The following is a 21,955-nucleotide window of genomic DNA, read 5'->3' as shown; positions in this document are numbered from 1 at the left end:
TTGCTGCATACTGGCAGTACGTGCTGTGCTTGAGTTATGCTATATTTGTTCTCTATAGGAGCTGGAAAAGTCTGCATCACTGTAGTAGAATATAGATCTCTGTTTCTTTTTTATGGTAGAAGAATTTTGCTCCTTTTCTTTGAGCTTTCTTCTGACAATTCACATGGGCTTGGGTCTACAAACTAATGTGAGAGTTTATACATAAACACTTCAGTTGTTACTTCCAAAAGCTAGGGAAAGGTTAGAGATTGGCATGTACTGCATTACATGCTGTGTTCCCTACTGAAAGATCCAGCAAGGCTAGCATTTTCAATTTACATTTAGAAATGGAAATGAACACAGTTTGGTTTTTATTTTTTTCAGATTTTAAAGTCATTTATGAGACGTTATATAAACCATTTTAATAACACATAATTTAAAATGGTATGCAGATATTTTCTATAGTATTTCAGCTAGCATATTCAATATATGGCAATATTTGGCATGAATCTGCTTGTGTTAATGGTGTTAAACATACTGATATATGGTTCCAGCCTTGCTCACTGGGTGGGCTGCTCTGGTTTTCATATTTGATAGTGAAGGCCACAAGCTATTTCTCTTCCCAATGTGCAGCATGGTCCAGCTGAGCACATGGAGTAGGACTGACATTTTCCCAGCAGTGTCAGTCTGCTGACTTGGTCAGCTTTTTAGTCAGATGGACTACAGAAATAGTTACCAATGCAGCAACCCGCCTCAGGCTTACCAGGTACCCTGTATGCTTTTCCCTTTTAAGTGACTGCACATGAAATCACCTCTTCACCCTGCCCTGGGAAAGGTGAGAGCAGAAGCAGGCTTCCAGTCCCCAAAGAATTAATCACAATTGATTGTCCTGTTGTCCAGACCATGTTAATTCCTGAGTTGATTCTAGTAAAATCAGTCCCAGCAAGCAGAGTGCACCTAGGCTGTTTCCAGAGTCTCAGTCACAGGTTTGACATCAGATTGTGTATGAAAAGATACAGCTGGAGCCTAAAGTTCTGCAGACCTGTTCAATGTTCACCCAGATCACAATTCATTTTATTTCCAGATGAGATGATTTCTTACAGTGCTAAAGCCAATCTGAGTTATATTCTAATAGGCAAATGGCATTGTTTCTTTTAAATGGTATATTCACCTGAATAGCCAGACACCAAATTTATCTTCCAATATGCTTGTGTGGTGTATACATGTCATATGTTTACCTGTCAAGACTCTCACAAACACAGCTGCCATTCATTGCATGGTGATAAAATCTATGTCACTTCTCAAATAATATTTTTCTTCACCTAGAAACCTTCTGCATCAGGAAGGTTAAAAGAATATAGTGTTTTGTATGGAAAGCTATGTGTTGGCACCTTTCTTCTGCAAAAATTATTGGAAAAATAAATTTAGATATAAAGAGGTATATGTTAAATACATGTTTATTAAAACTTCCAAAGCTGACAGTGGGCTTGTAATAGCTTTGTGTCCTGATTGAGATAATGTTACGGTATGTCTACCATTACTACACCATTTTGGAAAATTTTAGAGAAAATAAATGTGCTCAGGAGTTTTGCCACGGCTCAGATGAGAATAGATGAAGGCTATTTACTGAGGAATCCTGGCTGCTGTCTGAATTTTTGATTAAATATATCATTGATATGATCAGGGTTTAGTCTCATAGTTACTGAGTGATTTGAAAAAGTTTTCTAAGCAATGAAATAGGAAAACTGATGTACTGTTCTTTAAAAATACTTTAGGACATCTGTACAGTTGTATCACATTTTACTTTTCAAGTTTGCTTGACAGGGTCAGTGCCGCTTGCCCATTTAATAAAGCTGGACAGCATCCTAGTCAGCACCTGATTGGCCTCCGGAAAGCCGTGTATCGATCCGTCAGAGCCAACTTCCGAGCTGCAAGACTGGCCACTCTGTACATGCTGAAAAAATATCCTTCCTCTAAAAACCTTCCACTTCAGGTAGTCCATGTTGCCTACTGCCACTTGTGCCAATGTTGAGAGTCAGGATGTCTAGAAGCACACAGCATCTAATTACATAAACAAGTGAAAGAAAAGGTAGCTTAGTAAATTTGGGCTTGTGTTTGGTTTGGAACATGCTTTAAATCTGCCTTTTTGTGTACTGTGCATTGTGATAAGTTTCAGTGCACTGAAAACATTGTATCATTATTGACACCCATGCCTTGGTGTGAGTGCTAGTGATGTGTTTCAGAGCCCTTCAAGATTTTGTTTTATAATTCCTCTTAGCCCAAAATATCCCTTGCACCAACATATCCTCTTCTCTGAACAATATGGCCTTTCACTTGCCATCCCTGTGTTCAAAGGTAAGTTGGTTTTCTTCTACCAAATTATCTGCAGCAAATTAAGCTTTTATGTTAATGTATATCTCAAATATGTTGGAAGGAGATCAGTCTGATGAACCTGTGACAGAGAATTAAAAATTTTAGGTCACAGCTTTATTCATGATGGTACAAATTGCATAAACTTGATATGTTATCATTCTCACTTCTATTCAGTAGAACTAGAAGTTCAGCAATATTTGCTTGTGACTAGTGTACCTTCTTTTAGTTAGATAACTGCCTTCAGTGAGTACAGTTAAGTATTTTTTACCTAATTAAAATTTGTTCCCATGTAGAAGAGAAAATATGCAGTCATATTTTAGCCTTATACCAGGCAGTTGTGTCAAACTTGGTAGACCAGTGATTTAATGAGAGGGAAAGTCATATTGCTTACATTTTATGTGGAGAGACAGTTGGGTACTAGCAGAAACAACTCAGCATTTGCTCACACCATTCTTGCTCTGATTTGTTCATGTCAGCAAGAGTGCATTGCTCAAAGTCACAGAACAAAATGCCATAGAAAGGGTATTTCTCTTTTAATTCAGAATCTAAGGTTATAGCAGGATGCAATGGCTGAAAGCCTAAACTAGGAATTAGGCACTTTGGGTTAAGTATTTACAGGATGTTGTGCAGACCAGTTCAAAAGCTCTCTGCACTGTCCTTCATTGAATTGTGTGGTAACTCAGGCAGTGCTTCCCTTGGCATGCTAGCTGCTTAACACTTTTATTCTTAAGAGCCTTGTGGGTTCTGCATCATGGGAATCTGGTGTAGCTATATACAAGCTGGATGGAGGAAATCTTGTAGCTTATGTTACTGGCTGATGTTAATAATCTCATCCTCTGCTGTGCAGAATGGTCTGATTTGAACTATTTTCATAGGTAGGACTTGGGCATTGCACCACGTAAACTTAAAAAGCTTGGATTTTGGTGTGAGGTGATGTTCTTTGCTGTCAAGGCATAAATAGTGTTATTTTTTTATTAGTGATAAAACCAAACATTGGATAGTGGTATTTTAAACAGAGTGATATCTAACCCTATTAGAATGGAATGCATATAAAATGCATTCTGTGCCTTTGAGATGCACCGGGCACAGGGACATTTGCAAATTTCCTGTAGTAAATCTAGTAAAAACTTGTTTCTGCTCTGTAAAGGTTTAGTTATTGCATCACGAACTGTTAGAAAACCCCATACCTTTAACTAGGGAGGGGGAAAGTTCATGCAAGAAAACAAGTAAGCTAAACAAAAAGTAGTACCCTCTTGAGATTATAAACGCTTAAATTGCCACGCTGAAATATCTGAGTAGAGACACTTGGGCATTTTTCAGTGCAGTGTTTCTTCCTTGACCAGCCAGTTCATCACATGCTTAGCTCACCCATGGTGAGCAGGTGAGAATTTGTAGAAGAGCAGCTTAGATTTCCTAGGGATCCTGTGAGGCCCCCCTGTTAGGTCTTCAGATGGGAATGTGCTTTTGAAGACTGAAGTATGAATGTTAAATTGTTACATACAGGGATACATTAGCAATCTTGTTTTTCTATAGGTAAATAAGAGTGTCTAACCTGATAAGAGGTTAGACATTCACTGTACAGGTATTTTATTCTGGATTTGACAGTTCATTATTAAGTAGCATTGCCTTCTCTTCTTTCAAGCTAATAAAGCATGTACGTTAAACAGATGAATGAAATATTTTCACGGAGACAAAGAAAAATTTAACTAGTCTAAGATAGTTAGGCTTTAGTATTTTGGCTTTAACTACTGACTAGGAGTCAGTAGGGCTAAAAATACGACGAGATCAAAGTGCACAAAGGAAGTGTGTTCCTGTATATAATGGTGTGTATGTGTTTAAACTCTAAATGTTTGATCCTTAGGAAGTTAATGGGGGCATGGGATCAGTTCTTTGCTTTCATCTGTCAGATAGAAATGGGAGTGGAAGGGCTGCAATAGAGGAAGGCAAGGCAGGAGGTGCAGGAGGCCACTGGGAATCCCTGGCTGAGACACAGCATGGGTAAGTGGCTCCTTGGTCAAACCTCATGTTTAAGATTTTGCCTGGAATTTATTTTTAGCATGACTTAGGAATCCATGTGTGTCCAAACTGCTTTTTGTGGTGCTCATACTGTTGGAAATGCCATGTTGCAGGAAAAGGCTAACAAGGAGTACAAGTAGTTTCTAAGATTAGTGGTCCTGAAGGGTTTTGACCTGACTTTTCAATTTCTGATGGAGTTACCATCCTCATCCTATGTGCTCCCTCTGCTGGGCATGCTGTCAGGTTAATTCAGAGTAGACACCACTTATGTGAGGCAGCTGCTGGTGACAGCAGTACTATTCTGATCCTAATTAATTTACATTGCAGGGTTTTGTTTGAACACTTAATAGGCTTGTTCCTTTCCAGACATCAGGAATAAAGGAGGGAGGAATGTTGTTTTTTTACACATCCTGGACACTTTGCTTTACTGTTTCCTGGGACACAGAATATTACTTTTTCCTGCAATGTTCTTCTGCTTAACTGGTAAAAGTCTCTTGAGCAAATCAGTTTTGCGAGTTCAATCCTATGAGAATTTAGCACATGGACAATTTGGGTGTGAAAGCGGATGGAACTCGTAGCTTCCCCCTGAAAACACATTAGATGGACAAGAGACAAGAACTTCTAATTGGCTTTATGTGCAAGAGATGAGAGCATTCAGTTTCTAGATCAAACTATAAATGAAAACCAAATATATTAAATTAAGACCATATTTTTATTAATGCTTTACAAATATATATATATATATATATATATATATTTCTGTGGTACAGATGTGATTTTGTACTTATGGCCATAAGTTTACATTTCTGTTTTAAAATTAATTTTACTATTTTGTGACTGGGTAACTATCAGAAAACATGCAAAAAATCTTGAACTGTTCCTCCCCAGCCTGAGGCCATCCTAAAATTAGTGCTATTCTAATAATAAATAAATTTTAAAAAATAATAAATGCTGCCTAGTCTATGAATTATTTTTTCTGTTTTCTGGTATCAGTTATATTTGGCTTGCTTCCTACTTTTTAAGCATTTTTGAGGACTAGAAATGTACATTTTCCTACTGAGATTTTAAATGTGCTGAATGGTGTTGATAGATACCAGTTTGCCACCCATCTTGCCAAGATCATAATGTCTTTACAATGATGTAATCAATAAAGTTAATGTTATGACACAGTCAGGGAGCTCCTGTTCTTCACAGAGCTCTCTGAAATGTCAAAGATCTTTTACTGTAAAGGCCTCTCTGAGCAGTCCATCCACAGACAGACCTCTCAGCGAATTCACATCCTGAGTTTAGTCCATAACACAGGCTACCTTTAAAACTTAAAATTGCACAATTGTTCTCTTTCCTCTGTTAATTTCTGGTTTAAGATTGACATGAACTATTTCTTGGAAACTCAATATTTAAAATTAAGCTGTTTCACTCATTTAAAAGGGATGCAGGGATTTTTCAATAATCTACTTTGTTTCTTTTTATGTTTGTATTTTGACATAGGTGTTTTGTCAGTGTCTTATCTCTCATCCTTCTAAGAGCCTTTAAAAATTGTGCTTCAAATAATGATTGCAAAACAGGATTCAGGTAGATTTGGGATGAAAGTATGGGATTTCATAAAAATTGCCTGGAATGAGAAACCTTATTAAGTATTTCTTTCCTTTTGTGTGTGTTTAATGCAAAAGTGGCTTTGTTTACCACCTTAACTCCAGCTAAACTTACCCTCTGAACTCGGAGAGTGACAACGTGACCAGCTACATCTGTGTGGTCCCCTTTAAGGAGCTGGGCCTGGGACTGAGTGAAGAGCAGGTCTCTGAAGAGGAGGCACACAATCTGACTGATGGCTTCAGCTTGCCTGCACTCAAGGTAAGCTCTCCTAGAAGGGCTTCATGCATCCATGCAGGCTCCTGGTGAACATCTTTCTGTTGTCATGAAGTCCTGTGGCTTGTATGTCCTAGCCTGTAGCAACACACTGAATGGAGGTAAGGTGTTATCAGTCAGGCTCTTATCATGTGTTCTACATTTATCAGCATTCACCTGATTTCTTTGTGCATGTAGAGAAAGAGAAGTTACTCAATACAACATTAGGATATTTTTCTGCAAATGATGGAAGTTCAAGTCAGTTGTTCTATAATCAGCTTGATCAATCCCCTTAAACGTGATTTTTTGCTCTCTGATTTAACCTGATCCCAGCTGAATAAAATAATTTCTGGATTTGTACTTAATTCTTTTTTTATCTATCTCTTGATGTGACTAAAAAGAGAGACATCAAAAATCACAAATTAGTTGTAAATGCCAAAGGGAGTAGCTGCATTTAGTCATACTGACGAGCAGAAATCATAAGCTTGGACCCCTGCTGCCGTGAGCCAATGTGGTTCTTTGATCTTTGAAAAACTTTTAACTGAACAGAGTGACAACCATATAATGGCCTTTTTATCTATTTTGTTTTGAGATGTAAGGTTTTTTTTATTTGAATGAGTCAATTGGAAGGAAGATCTAATTTGAATGCAAGCCTTCTATACTGTAATGACCCTCTGCCAGGGCAGTTCCCCTTTAGCATTGTCTTTTTAATGGAAAATTCCATTATTATATGACTTCTGTGTTTCTCTGAGGTTGGCTTTTGTTACATTTTTTCTCTTAATTTATAGACCTTGACTTCTTTTGTTCGGACAGTAAATGCTACCAGTAATAGTGATTACTAAGCTTTGAGGCTTTGTCTAATTAGCTTTAAGCTAAGAGCTACAATAAATAGCAGCTTCTGGGATTTTTTTTCTTGCACTTCATTAGCTGAAGTTCTAATTGCAACCATGTAAGCCTGCTAATTTACCCACTTCTTTTTAAGCACAAGAAGCTGGTAAGAGGTGCCCAAGCTTGTAAGCTAAGCCTTTGTTTACCTGCAACTTGCAGTAATTTAACTGAACTCTGTTTTAGTTAAACTGGTTAGGATGCTTTCTGGATACACTTAAGATCACAACAACTAGAAAATCTCAATTTATGGTAACTCATAAAAGCCAGCAATGTAGACTGGGTGTGGTATAGCTGAACCAAGCTAAATTAACAAAAATCAGTCCTAAGCAGATTCCTTTGTAGGTATAACATACTTTGATAACCTTGGGACATATTTGTGTGGTGAGCCTTGGATGTGTGTGCAGTCCTCTTTGGTTTTGTTTTTTTCACTTTGAGAGAATTTGCCTCTATAATAAAGTGTAGGTCATGCTAAGCCATATGACAAATGTGTCTTTTGGCTACCTTGTCCTTGAAGTAAAGCAATTTAAAGAGTGAAGATTTTTCACTTAAGAAAAACATCCCAGTTTAAGCTGAGGAGAGCCAGGTGGATATTTTGTGTCAGCAAAGATCATCAGTAGTTACTAACAGAGCAAGCTGCTTGCAACCATAAATACATCTGGAATTTCCTTTTCTCTTGTCGATGTGCCTTTTTTTCAGGTAGGTTTTTGATTATTATTATCAGTTCCTGAAGTCCACTATTTCTGTATGCTATTTTTTTACTGCCTGTGATTTATGTCTGGTGGAAGGGATTGGTCTTCTTTTGTGCTTATTACAGCATGAGCTTTTGATTTTTTATCCAGGGCACTACACATTCAGGGACACTTGAGTGATTGCTGCCCATTTGTTTGCTTTGTATTTTTGCACCCAGCCAAATCAGTCTTGCATGTATACCCCAAATTAATTTCATGTCATTCATGTATTCTTTTTTCTCATGAGCATCTTTTGTAAATTGAGATTCTTTTTTCTTTTGGAATACTTTCTCAGTTTGCATCCAAGTATTTTTGATGTGATGAGTAAATGTTTTGCCTTCCTTGGTCTGGAATGCTTGCGAACAAGTTTCAGTCTCCACCTCATAATCACCTATAGCTGATCCCTTTTAATAAGGGCCATTATTGCAGAGAAAAGTATCATAACCTTTCCTTTGCATTTTAGACATAAAAGGTGCTGCTGTACTATCGTGGTCTACTGAGCAAACTTCTCTAAACTAAGAAAACTGTTCTTTTCATTTCATTGGAAGTGGAACTTCTCAAGAAATTGAAATTTTGGACTGCCTTGCTCCTAGATGGACTGTCCTCTTTAGTATCATATATAACATTGTTAATCAATCCATTTCATAAAAGACTTTCCTTCCTTAGTAGTATTGGTGGAATTTCTTACTTTGGCTGAAAAAAGAAATAAGTTGGCAGCCCAACTTTCTTCAGATGCAGAATATTTTTTTGTTGAAGTACAGTGCAATTAGGCTCATGTTTCAAAGTTGGGTGTGGGGCAATGCAGTAGTTATTAGATTGTAGAAATGACAGCTTGGCCTTATAAAGGGAAAAATGTCTTTGCTGCCACTGGAATTTTGGCAGCCCTTTATGAGCTGTAGGGTATGTGGAGATTATAGCAAATAATGAAACTGGCCGATGGGAATATGAGGTTTTGGACTCTGACAACTTTATGAGCATAATTGCATTTAATATCCTTCATCAAGGAATTAACAGTCACCTAAGGTTCACAAGATCTGAACCTCACGCGCTCTGGAACACCCTTCAAAAACAGTCAGCGGATTTTTGCAGTTTTTCAAAGTTCCCGTTGCCGGCCAAGGAATGTTTTCCCATGGTGTATTCGTACATTTACTTTGGAAGTAAATGTACACAGGTGCACGGAGCTAACCCTCCCCTGTTTTGCAGGTCCTCTTTCAGCTCTGGGTAGGGCAGAGTTCAGAGTTTTTCAGGAGGCTGGCGCTGCTGCTCTCCCCGGCCAACGCGTGCCCCGAGCCCTCGGCGTGCCCGGAGCGGCTGCCTCACCGCATCCTGCGCGACGTGGCCCAGGGCCTCCCCGGCACGCACGCCGCCTGCCTGGCCGAGCTCCGCAGGAGCTACGAGTTCTACCGCTACTTCGAAACGCAGCACCAGGCGGGCCTGCAGTGGGCAGCCAGGGGCAAGCAGCAGTGCAGGGAGCTCAACAGCCTGCAGACAGCCGTGCGCAGCCTGCAGCTGCACCTCAAGGCCCTGCTCAATGAGTGAGTTTACACCTGAATTAACAGAAAGATTTGGACTTGAAGTTCTTTGGGTTGTCTGCTTGTGTCCCCAGTTAAAAGCAAAAAAAGTCTCTGCAGTCATAGCCATATCTTCACTCAGTATGGGCCCAAAGGTTTACTATGGAATCTGATATTTTTCCTGGGTATTCTTTGAGTATCTGAAAACTTGAAGATAAGCAGTGCGCTAAGATTTTGCCTTGCTTTTGTGACTCCCTTAAAAAACATAATCATCTTCCATTGATTTTTCCACATATCTAATGCTTTATAAGAACATTCAGCTCATAGTAACTAACTAGTAAATATCCTTAAAGATTTGTCACTGCCTTGGTGAAACAGTTGAGACTGTCCTACTCCTTTAACCTTACATGTAAGAATTACATAACAATCGCAGGTATTGCATTGCTAATCTTATACATAAGCAATGTATCTTGATGTAGAAAAAATATTTTAATTTCAAAATTTTGGGACATCTTTGAGTAATTGACTGAGTTGGGTTCTTAAAACTTAAAGGAAATAACAGTATTTTACATTAAATAATGGAAAGAATGGTGGAGTCAAATATTTATTATTACTTACTGCTGTTTCTCTCCTCATTACTTAGGGTAATAATTCTTGAGGATGAGCTTGAAAAGCTTGTTAGCACTAAGGAGACACCTGAGTTGACAACAGAAGCCCGTCAGGTTCTGGAACAAAAACTAAAGTTTATTCAGCCTCATATCCAGGCAAGCAACAGCTGCTGGGAAGAAGCCATTTCTCAGGTGGAAAAAATGAGTGGAAGAAACCCAAATAAAAAAGGTAAATGTGAGAGATTATTTTAGCAGCTAATGGGATACACTTCAGAGATGAAATGGTCAAATGAATCAGTGACAGTGTTCAGCATGTGTATCAGAATTTTAGCTGAAGAAGATCTTAAAACCATACACTTTGAAAAACTGTGTCCTTATATCAGACTTTTTCATTTTGATGGCCTTGAAGCTTTTGTTTCAGCAAAAAATGCAACCATGCTAACTCAGTCTGTTAGACCTCTGGATTCAGATGGTTACATTTTCAGGTAGACTGATAATTGCTTTTTGTCTTTGATGGGTGAAATCACCTGTGAAGGGGTTGGATTTTAATGAATTGCCCTCAAGATCTTCATTTATTTACTGCATTAAAATGATGCCATTAATTGAAATGATAATGACATTGTCATGAAACTTTTTTGACAATCACATTTCCTGGAACATTTCAAATCATGGAGGACATGTTGAGCATATAAAACCAATTTACTTCCTCTCTCAAAGAGAGTGAGCTACCCTTTGGTGTTCTTAAAAGTCTTAGTGACCAGCATATCCCAGTGTTTTGTTTCTTGTCCCTCTCCTTAGGGATCTGTACTGCCCATGCTGTCCTTGTGCAGCATAACCAGCTTAAATAACTGAAGTGAATTTAGGCTCTCCTGACATGAAATTGAACCTGTAATTTCTAATCTTTCTTTTTTCCAGGAGCATTTTTACTGTCCTAGGAAGGCACAGCCCAGCATCTGAAAAATGCTGGTAATGGAGACTGCACTAGGAAAATTGGAGGGGGGAACTTGGGGTATCAGCAAGTTACCTACAGAAATCCAAATCTGAAGTGCACTATGCTCTTAATGATGCATGGATGGAATATCCAGTAGATGGATAAATATTGCTGTGGGCCTAGAAGCAGGCAGGCCAAGCTTGTTCATGCTTACATCAGAACTTGGAGTACTGGGAGGCTTCTTGCAGGTTCTGTGCAGGTCCAGACATGGTATAAACAAACTCGTGCACTTTGCCTGATAGTGCAGTCTTACAGCTTCCCCCTCAGTGCTGTGTAAAACAGCCTGTGAGGATGTTAGATGTAGCCTGATATATTTGCATGTGCTGACCTATTGTGTTTTGTTGACACCTTCACAACCTACAGTTCTACTGATCTTTTTTCCCCTTTGCTTAAAAGCTCTTTCTAGACTCCACACAATAGTATTTTTAGTTACTTTAATTTTATTTTTACTTTGTGTATAAATTTCTCAGCAGGCCTTTTTATTATAACTTGCTTCTTTTAAAGTTCAGTACAAAAATAACCTTGTGTGTGATCTAGAAGGGATTGCATGGGAAATAAATAAAATAATCCTTCACTTTTGCCCACTGCTTTCCTGGAAACGTGCTGGGATTTAACCTCTATTTTGCAACAAGTTTACTGAACTAATTCACAGGAGCTACTTTAATTTATTTTGGTCATTGAAAACTATTTTTATCTGACAACATTTGACTTTCCTGATATATTTCTAAGTTTCTGTGAGTTGACCTTGTCAATCTGTACATGAAATCAAGTTCAATTCTTTTGCTGTCTTCCTACAAATTTTAACAGCTGGTCTGTCAGTCATGTTATGTAAATTACTTTTTTTTTTTTTCCAATACTTTCTGAAAACTCTTTGGGAGAAGATACCTTCCTGTTGAATAAATAAAACAGCTCAGCTCAGCTTTTACATTTATGCATTACTATCCAAAACTAAATCAATCTTTTGACAGGAGCTGTTTCAAAAACCCCATGGGCTTAGAGCCTTTTGTCTAAGTGGATGCTGAGCACTTCTGCTGCCATAGATGTTTAGTCCAACTAACTAGTTCAGCCAGCAGAGCCATCTGTATAAAGAGATGAGTCCCCTTGAACAAGCTTCTTGCCCTGAATCATTATATGTCAGACCTGTTTTCTTACAGGTACATTAAAGAGCCAAAGCAAAGCCTTTCAGTGTAATAGATTGGACACTCACACCCTCCTGTCAGCCTGTCATTGGTAATGACACCAGCATGTATCTTATATTTCAGCATATAGTTCCTTCAGGGAATGCAGTTTGGCTTCCTCCTTTACATGATTTGGTGTATTTCTAGAATCAGTGCCTTTACTTACTTACTGATCCTGTCAGGTACAGAGCAGAACCTCAGAACAAGTGGGGCTTTAGCACATTTAAGGGAGATCACCTCTATTTAAATTCCTTGGGCAACGATGGACCTATCTATCATTCATCTACATATGCATCTTTGCTCATTTCCTAGAACTTTCAGCTTCTTTTCTTTATTCCTTTGCTTTTTTTCACTGATAAAATGTATCACTTAAAGCTTCAACAAGGTAAGCATGTAGTAATCTACTGTTAATATTACAGAATGGAGTACTCTTTTTAGCTACTTACAGCATTGTATTACTAATCTTTGAAACACTGTCCCTCAAACTATTTAAATTCCATCCTTTTTCTTTTTAAACCATCTTTGCAAATGGACACAACTTTTTTAGATATTTATAAGACCAAGGCTATGGTACTCTGCTGCAATCTCACCCTCCCTAAGTGTTCAGTGTATAGATTAGAAATGGAAAATAGGGTTAGGTGGGGCTTGGCAAGGTCATTTAACCCATTTCACTTCTCAAGGGTAAATTAGTATTTGTGAGTAAATGTTGTTTACCTCTTCCTAAAAAACTCCCTTTAGAGACATTTTACAGTATTTCCAGGCATCTATTCCAGCACTTAATTCCATTACCAGTAGAATGTTATTACTGAATAGAAGTACCTCTTGCTGCAATTTAAAAGTACTACTTCTGATCCATCCACAATGGAAATCCATTTCCTCTTGATGGCTCTTACATTCTAAAAGATGATTATTATGCTTCTTTCTGTCTTCTCTATATGACTCCCTATGCTTCAGCTCTTCCCTGGTGACTATACTTTATTTAGTCCTCTTTATAATGTCCAGTGTTTTCCTCTGTATTCCCTCTAGTTGCCCCACTGTGTTACTGAATGAAAGGGCCCCAGACTGGGCAGTATGTTCCATCTGCAGCCCGATCAGTGCCAGAGTAGAAATGTTATTTCATGTGTCTTAACAGTCATTGCTGTTGCTTTGTATGTACTGGTTTGAGGTTTGGCTTTTTGCTTGCAGTGGGGTAGAGTTGATGGTGAGACTCCTCACCTCTTTATCAGTGGTGCTCCCCAGTCAGTTGTGTTGCATTTGTGCACTTGGCTATTCCAAAGCACAAATATTTGCAGCCATTGTCACCAAACTTCTGGATCTGAAATCTATTTCTACCTGGGTTGTATCAGTGATTTTCCAATATTATTTTTTATTCTAGTGGTGCCCTTCAGTGTTCTTGCAGATTATCCCCAAATCAGCAGATTTAATGAGATGCAACACCTCTCTTTCACCCATTGCCAATATTGGAGAGTATTGGACTTGAGACAAATCCTCATTCAATGTATTCCAGTCTGAAAATGGTAATCATGCTGTGATGATCCAAGAGGCTGTTCTATGCACCTAATAGCAACTTTTCCTGGTCTTTGCATTTTCCTTATAAAGATGTCATGACACCATGTCAAAAATCTTACTGAAAACAAAATGCAGGATGTCTTCAGTTCTTTCTATATGCAAGACCTGTTACTGCATTGCAAAATTAACATCTTCTATTTTCAACAAATTCATGCTGGCTGTTATTTGTCTCCTTGCTACCTCACAAATACCTTCCTGTAAACTTTCTTTAATTATTTCTTCCAATATTTTCCAGTCATTTGAAGCTGTTTTATCTATAATTTTTTTAAACTTCCGAACAAAGTCTCTTCTCTGGTTTTACTGATTTTGCTTGCCATCTGCAGGTTTTCAAAGTCTATAAAATTTTTGAGATTTGTTAGTTGAAGTGTTTCAGCCAAGTTCTATTGCACCCAGCTTCTATAAAAACAGCCAAGTTACTTAAGTGCTGTCTAACAGTTTCAGTGTAACCTAACCAACCTTCTCACCGTTTTTTTCATGTATGCAAATCCTGCTTATGAAAATACCTGGACCCTGCCTGAGTGAGTCAGAAACATCATTCAATACTCAATTTTATTTCTTTTAAATCCCTTTTCTTTTTTCCCCTAAAGGCAAAATTGAAGTTTCCTGTGACAACCTACAGCATACTACAGTACCTTTAACACAGCCTGCCATATACATAGAAAACAAAGATCCAATCCCTGAAGAGCAGGTAAAAAAAAACAAAGGATCATTTAAAATAATAATTGAGGATTATTTGCTGTATCCATTCTTTTTTTCAGTTGCTTGTGCAGTGACCTTGTTGTCTTGCTGAGACAGACAAGTGGCCAGTACCACTTCAAAATTGGACTTGTCAAAAAAATGTGTACACTCCTTTTGCTGTTCCATGGGGAGGTATTCCCCATCCTGGAAAAAAGAGCACTAGTATTCATTTCTCATATATATCATTAGAAATGAGTGACCAAAGGAGAGCAGCACCACAAGTCAAAGTAATAAAATGTGAGAATTGCTAAAAGGCAGTATATGAAATAGTCCTACTTTTGCTGGATAAACAGACACAGCTGAAAAAGTGACAACTCAAGCACAAATCATCCTGCCTTCCGTTTGCTTAGTCTCTGCATTTTTGGATATCTTTTTACTGTAACACTGAACAATTTTGTGTTGTTAGAGGACCTCCTGGGTGATGGTTGGGCTGTCTTAAAGAGAGGTGGGCCTCCTCCATCCCAGAACTGAGTGGCAGATCCATTCCGAAAGCACAGTGAACATCCATGTTCTGCTCTGTCCCTCCCTTGCTTCTCCCCCATATGTATTCTCTCTAGCTGTTTTTCCATATCAAAAAGCTGGGACTAATTACTTTATTGAAAATTTGTTATAATATAAATGCTGCTCTATTTTTTTATGCTCGTAATCCAGTATATTTAAAATTGGAAGAGAAGTTTGCTATTCTCTATATCCTCTTAATAAGGATTTATGTAAGTTAAATTAGCACGATGCATGACTACCAAGAACTGGTTACAGTGTAAATTTAAAAAAAAAATAAACCCACATCAGCATTGCTTATTTCCACCTGTAATTACAGAGAAATGGTCTCCCATTTTCAAGGTATATCACTTGCTCCTATTTGTGTATGAAGGTAAATCTTGTTAATAAGTGGACTTGCTCCAAAATCATATAGATACCACCAAGAGCAGTGTCAGGTCCACTGGCTCTGCTCAAACAGGGCTCCATCCTGTTACCGTGGTTGGTTTGTGTTGACATCACTTGATCATGAATCAGATCATAGGATTGAGTGCACCTGACAGTGAAGATCAAGAGTTTCTTCCTTTCTTTCTTTAGGAACTGGAAGCATATGTTGATTATTCAGATACAGATAATGAATACAAAAGGGAAGACTTTTACTGCTTCTCCCAAGAAGAAAGAGAGAGGCAAGAGCGAGAGAGACAGGAATCTAAGAGGGTGTTACAAGAATTGAAATCTGTACTGGGATTCAAAGCTTCAGAAATTGAAAGACAGAAGTGGAAACAGCTACTATTCAGTGAACATGGTAAGCATTTCTTTTGAAAATTAATACCTTCCTTAAAAAACATGGGCGTCTGCCATGGATTTCTGACTATGCTGGAATTCAGACCTTGCTTAGCTGTAGTAGTGTCTTTGACAGAGCTGTGTGGTCTTAGTTGCCATTCCATCTTTTTATATTTTAGCAGTCATTTTCCTACATATTGAAATGAACTCATGGAAGTGAGAATTTGGCTTTAAACAAAACACTGAGCTAAAATATTCAACACACAAAAATATTAAGACATAAAGAAAGCTGTCAGGATATAAACCATGCAGATTGAACTGACTTTCTTTCATGGCTTTCCAGTAAATATGAATTTTTATCAGGGTGCATAAATAAATTGCTTTTCAGAATTTAAAGAAACTAGCAGAAAAATTATCCCAGATGTACAAAAGTATATAGCTTAAACTGAAGAGCTGGACTTTGAAATATTAGAGAAATAAAATAATAAAACTGCCTTTTGTTTCCATAGAGAGTGAATACAGAATATGTTCACAAAAAAACCCCAAACAAACAAACAAACAAAAAAACCCAAAAAAACCAACACCAACAACCTAAGAAGAAGAGTTCTTTCAAATTAGCCTTTTCTAATTCTGAGGACTGCTGGGTGTCTCCATTCACTTGCACTTGAAAGCAGGATATGAAAATTTCTCTTGCCTCAACAAGACAGCTTGTCTGTTAAAACTTGATTCCTCTCACTGCTTGAGCTATTTGATTTACTCTCTTTAAAATTGGCAGGAGTTTGTCTTTTCCTTTCTCTTATTTTCATTTCTTCCTCTTAAAGACAGGTTAGGAAAAGCTTTCTAAAAACTACCATGTTCTATGTTATGCAAAACAGCCCTCAAGTCTGGCACCATATCCAAGGATTCTGCCTCTGACGGTGTCTACCAGAAAAATGACCAAGGATTGCAAATTTCCAGTAATTTACTAGGAACACAAAGTAACAGACCATACCTATTTATGAGACTGTCTCTTTTGACATCAAACCATCAAAAATATCTGTTCTTAGCAATTTTCTTCTTTACATCCATTAAGCTACAGCTGTGGTAAAAGAGATTACTTGACTATTGGTACTGATTTCTCTTCTAGTTGCGTTAAAAACCTGAGACATCAAATTGCACCAGTTTGCTCAGGAATAGGATTTCTGTATTTCTGTTGGATAAGACACCACACAACTCTTCATATAAATTTCAAGTGTTCCTTTCCTAACTGTTGGAGGATGAAGTGATCCTACCTCCAGTTTAAGTCTTCACAGACCTAGTGAAACTCTTGCAGAAAGAGTTTTTGTCAGGAGAACTTGCCTAGGACATTTCCTTACCTGAGCAGGTAATACTTGTCCCAAGCAGGTAATACCTACCAGCATATCCTCAGGCCATCTGTGGCCATAGCTGGAAAGAGTCAACTCACTCCTGTAGTTTGCAATAACTGTTCACCAGAAAGCCTTTGTGGTTCATGTTGGTTCCTTTTCCTTTCCTATTTCATTGGTTTAGGATTAGAGATAAAAGGGTGAGGAGGGAAGAAAGTATGATTTTCTCCAGCTGCGTAGGACTAATCATTGATTATCTTCATCCTGTACAAACATGGAAAACATGAGGGCAGTTCAAGAAAGTAATTAATATTGTCTTCTGTTGGCTCAGATTGTGTGTGTCTAATCTGACAGACTGATATGTACACCTGCTATAACATCTACTGATTTTTAGGGAAATCCTTCAATTCCTTTCAAAAGAAACACAAGTCAGTAAATATGGTATCATGGACCCTGGCATATTATGGTTTAATTTATCCATACACAAGTCAGTCCTTAAAAAGACATTTATGTGATCTGCACTTTCCACATTTCTGACTTGCCTTATCTTGAAGATTGAAAGCCAGAAAGGTTCATATTCTTGTCTCCATTGACCCAAGCCAATGGATGGCCCTGATACCACTTTTCCATAGTCCTCTTGAATCTTGCTTTTACAGGATGATCAAATTCCAGAAATCCTGTGTTTTCCTAACTTGTGATTATTGTGGAAAAAGATTCTGAAATATTCAAAGGCTTTAATTTTTTAGTGAAGGCACCCAACTAGCCTTTCTGACTTATCCTAACAAGGACATGAGGGTTTTTGGTTCGTTTAAGGAGGGGCTGGTGAGGGTTTCCACATAAGAGGTCAGCTCCAAATAAGCTGATATGTCTTAAGAGCACAACATGAAGTCAACTGGAGATGATAGGTTGGATTCCAGAAGAAAAAAAGATCATCTTAGCAGAGCACTAGACTAAAGCAAGTTTTCCAAGGCCCAGTACCATGGTAATACTTCTTACAGTCTGGGTAATAGGTAGTTTATGGGAGTGTAGGTAAGCTTATGTTTCTGATCCTTTGGCCTCTTGTTGAGCCACTACATGAAAGTGCTTTTGAAAAGGTCTGCTAAGTTTTTAGTAGCTTCATTTCCATTTGTCAAACACTGTCAAACAACTTTCTTCTGCTGCAAAATCACTTCTAGCCCTTCCCTAACCTATACCCTGCAAAACAGTTTATTCTGTTGGTGGTTGTGTTGTATCCAGCTGTTTGCCCTTCTCCCACCTTGTCCATACAACAGTTGTTATATAGCTATTTATTGGATTTGGAAAGCCATGCTCTCAAAACAGATGAATTTCACCCTGCTTATTAATTTATCAACTCCATAAATTGGCCAGCTACCAATCTCAAGTATCTTTTTTTTTTTTGAGAAATTTTGCCTTTCAAAGTATTCTTTGGAGGAAGTAGGCAAGAAGTTTGCTCCCAAATGATAAGATTACTGTGCATATTCCTGTCTCTTCAAGCAAATGGGCAGAAATAAGTAGCAACATATTTTTTACAAGACAGGGAAAGAACTACTCCGTAAACAACTGAGACGAGTCTGGTGCAATGCTCCTTTGGTATATCAAGTTCTAAAGCAAACGGTGCAATACACATTCAATGCCACAGTCTCTCAGTGTGCTAATGACAATAGTTATCAATGTGACAACCATAATGATGTGCCTGCCTTCAGCTAGCTAAAGTAATATTACTGAAATAGGATGCGGTTGAAAAATCCTAATACCATAAATTTTGCTTCCCATGAAAGTTTGTGTATTTCCCAGAGTTATTTTCATCTCTGCTTGCAGGGGTAAAGTCAGAATGGAATTAGAAAGGGAAATGCAACTTGGGAATCTGCTGCTGCCGCTCTCATTTATGCTCGTGCTGCTACTGTAATGGAGCTGCTGCAGTTTAGGGAATCTGTTACTTGGAAATGGACATTATATCGTTTTGTTAACATGAAAGCCGCCTGTTCTTCAAGGAGCGATTGTACCAAGTTACACTAACCCTTAACTCTGGGAGGAGAGACTTCCTGGCAAGCATCCCGTTGCTGGCAATGGGACTCACTGCTGCTACTAACTTCAAGAGAGGCTAAATTAAACCACACTTTATTTGTGAGGACACCTGACCTGACTGTGTGGTTATGTGTTGTATTTGTATGTTGTGCTGTATGAGATCAGATACTGCCTATAAGGACTTTTTCATGTACCAGCTGTCTTTAGTGGATTAGGTAAACTGTTGTTCACAAGAAGACAGTTAAATCTGTATGCACTACAGTAGTTTTACTCGGGTTTTGCTTTAACACTGAATACATCCTCTGTGTTTGATGCTGGCTTTAAACACCATCAATTTTGTGCTGTCTCTTCACATCACAGATTTTAAGGAATAGTTATACGTAGCCGTCACATTTCACTTCAGCTCTGTGATTAGAAAATACTTTTAAGTTTTGGTGTGGGTTGTGTTTCTGTTGTTTTGGGATTTTTTAAAGTAATTTTAACCCTTATAATCTTGCATCTTTTCAGGGAAATAAATTATTTGTATATAGCAGCTCACTTTTAGTTATCATTTAATTTCTTCCCCCTTTTTAAGCTGCAGTGAAACCCTTGTCTCCTGTAGAACCATTGAAGCTACTAAATAATGTGGAATCACATATGAATTCAGATACAGAAAAGCAGGACTGCAGCCAAAGCTGTGATAAATCTGAAGAAAAAGACTCTAATCCAGAAGTGAATGCTGCTGATAAAAGCAGGACAGAATATTTGTATGCAGATCCTGAGGTGGAGAAAAACAAAGACAGTATTACAGATAAAGATGTTTCTACAGGGGCTGAAGGAAGAATGTATTATCAGTGTGAAGGGGATGCTGAAGAGCTCAAGCCAAGTAGTGTGGATGGAGTAGAGGCTTCACAGCCTCCCTCTAAGGATGAATTACATTCAAAAATCAAGCATAGGCTGGCCCAGCTCCACATATCAACAGATTTTAACTTCACATCTGGTCTGGCTGCACAAGTTGCTGCCAGGTCTTTCACTTTTACTACAATGCAGGAAGAGACTTTTGGAGATGATGGGGAAGAGGAGGAGGAGGAAGAAGAAAAGACACGGGAGAATGAAGACCTTGTGGACAACTGTGAAAATGAAGAGAGAGGCTCTGAAAGTGAAGGAAAAGTATAAGTCTGAGATGAACTTTATTAAACTAACAGCAGGCAGTTTGATGGAAAAAAACTGAGGTGGGGGGTTGAAGCTGAAAATACTGGATGGAAAAAAAAGGAGACCTCAATATAATACATCATGTTCCCTTAAGACTGATACACTAAATAGGACTTCTAAGTATATTGAAAATTTGCAGGTAAGAGAAGTTTGGGATGCACCCAAGAAATAGATGGCTGTCCCTTTTTAAGATCCTAGTGATGGGGGTTGGAATCTACCTTTGTGTTTTCTGTTTTATTTATTTTTCTAATGACATGTTGTAGTTTTTAATTTCTAAAAAGAAGGAAAAGCAATGTTTTGATTTACAACAGACTCCATTTTTTTCCTCTCTGATTCTTTTGTCATGGTATCAATGTTTGTTCCAACAAAAACAGCCAGGACATTTCTTTTGGAAGAACCTGAACTGTTCCCTGTGATTGTCCCCCACCACTTTTGTTTCACTGCTTGTGTCTGCAGTGTGTTGGCTAAGCCATGATAGGCATTTGTGATTCTTCAACTAGTGATGTGGCACCCAGCTAAAATGTAGAATTTTAAATAAAAACTTGAAAGAGCTAGTATTTCATGTGTCCTGGGGTATGGGGCTGAAATAGTATAAAGTTAGTCCTGCTTCATATTAAGGTTTATTTAGAATTTTATGAAGGGTTAATAAATGATGTCTGTAAGTTGTAATTCGTGTTAGAGAAATGTGTTGTAAGTAAATTTTAGGGAAGGTTATAAGCACATCAGTAGAAGGTATTACAGATAGCTAGAAGCTATCTATTGGATTGACAGAGATGAGAAGTAAACACCTATTTATTAAGCCAGCTATTAATTGTTTGTTAACCTTTTGTAAACTGAACCTTAATGTAATTGTTTGATTTGATATAATGATTGATTGTACATTTTTGCTTATGTCCTGAAGTAATTTTCTTAAAGGAAATTATCTGTGAGCTTAACAACATGCAGTGTTTTGTTTGAACACCATAGTTGCTGTTCACTAATGTTCTTTCACTTTTCCTTAGATCACAACTTTAATCTGTGGGATTAAGAATCCATGAGAGAACTACAGCTGTGTATTTTGTTTATTGTAACTTAGTTAACTGATGATGAAGTCTGGATATTTGGTATGAGGTTATGCAGGTTGCTTTTTTCTCTGTGGTGGTGTTACAAGGAGCAGGAAACTCATGCTAACCTCACAGAGGAGCTGGTTAATGGTTTCATTGCCCTCTCTTCCTTTTGCTGTCTGACACATAACAAAGCAAAGCTCCCGTGTCTCTAATGGTGAGAGCACCACTTCTTTGTGTGGAATACTCTACTTGGACCCAGCTACACTTCCAGGACAAAACACTGCATCAGTTACTTAGAGTATTTATTGTGTTTTGCAGATTCTATAGAGTAAAGGGCTTTTTAGATGCTGGTGGTGCAGAGCAATATCTTTCCTAGGATGGAAAGCAGGCAAGGTAACACTGGTCAGCAGATTAGGGTGGAACTCTTGATGGTATGTCAGAAGTTGAGTGTTTTCTTTAAACTCCCTGGCCTCTATTAGTGATTTTGCATGAACACTGTGAAATATGTGGACTTTTTCACAGATGGTAAAGAGGGAAATACCAATTCATAGAGAAGGGAGTATGACTTACAGTGTTCTTTCACTGTATAGTGCCTGTCTTCTCCCTCACACACAGGTTCTGGGAAGAGAACATGTTGCCGTTTTTCATTGACCAGTAACACTGTGT

General features: G+C 38.1%; 1 protein-coding gene across 5 annotated transcripts in view; it reads left to right on the top strand.

The window, feature by feature from the left end:
* Positions 1–21,208, top strand: part of VEZT (vezatin, adherens junctions transmembrane protein) — a 49,750-nt gene extending 28,542 nt beyond the window's left edge. Inside the window, exons 6-12 of one of the 5 annotated variants that reach the window (XM_066550358.1) lie at positions 1,804–1,941; positions 6,072–6,219; positions 9,033–9,364; positions 9,984–10,177; positions 14,274–14,374; positions 15,499–15,706; positions 19,627–21,208. In XM_066550358.1, coding sequence (XP_066406455.1) covers positions 1,804–1,941; positions 6,072–6,219; positions 9,033–9,364; positions 9,984–10,177; positions 14,274–14,374; positions 15,499–15,706; positions 19,627–20,207 — 1,702 coding nt within the window. In that variant the 3' untranslated portion in view covers positions 20,208–21,208. The other 4 variants (XM_066550359.1, XM_066550357.1, XM_066550362.1 and 1 more) reach the window with 4 other exon arrangements.
* The last annotated feature ends 747 nt before the right edge of the window (positions 21,209–21,955 follow it).

Source organism: Molothrus aeneus, chromosome 5, assembly GCF_037042795.1.
Source record: "Molothrus aeneus isolate 106 chromosome 5, BPBGC_Maene_1.0, whole genome shotgun sequence".
Classification (NCBI taxonomy): Eukaryota; Metazoa; Chordata; class Aves; order Passeriformes; family Icteridae; genus Molothrus; species Molothrus aeneus.
The sequence above is the reverse complement of the archived record's forward strand: the minus strand, read 5'-3'. Positions and strand labels throughout refer to the sequence as shown.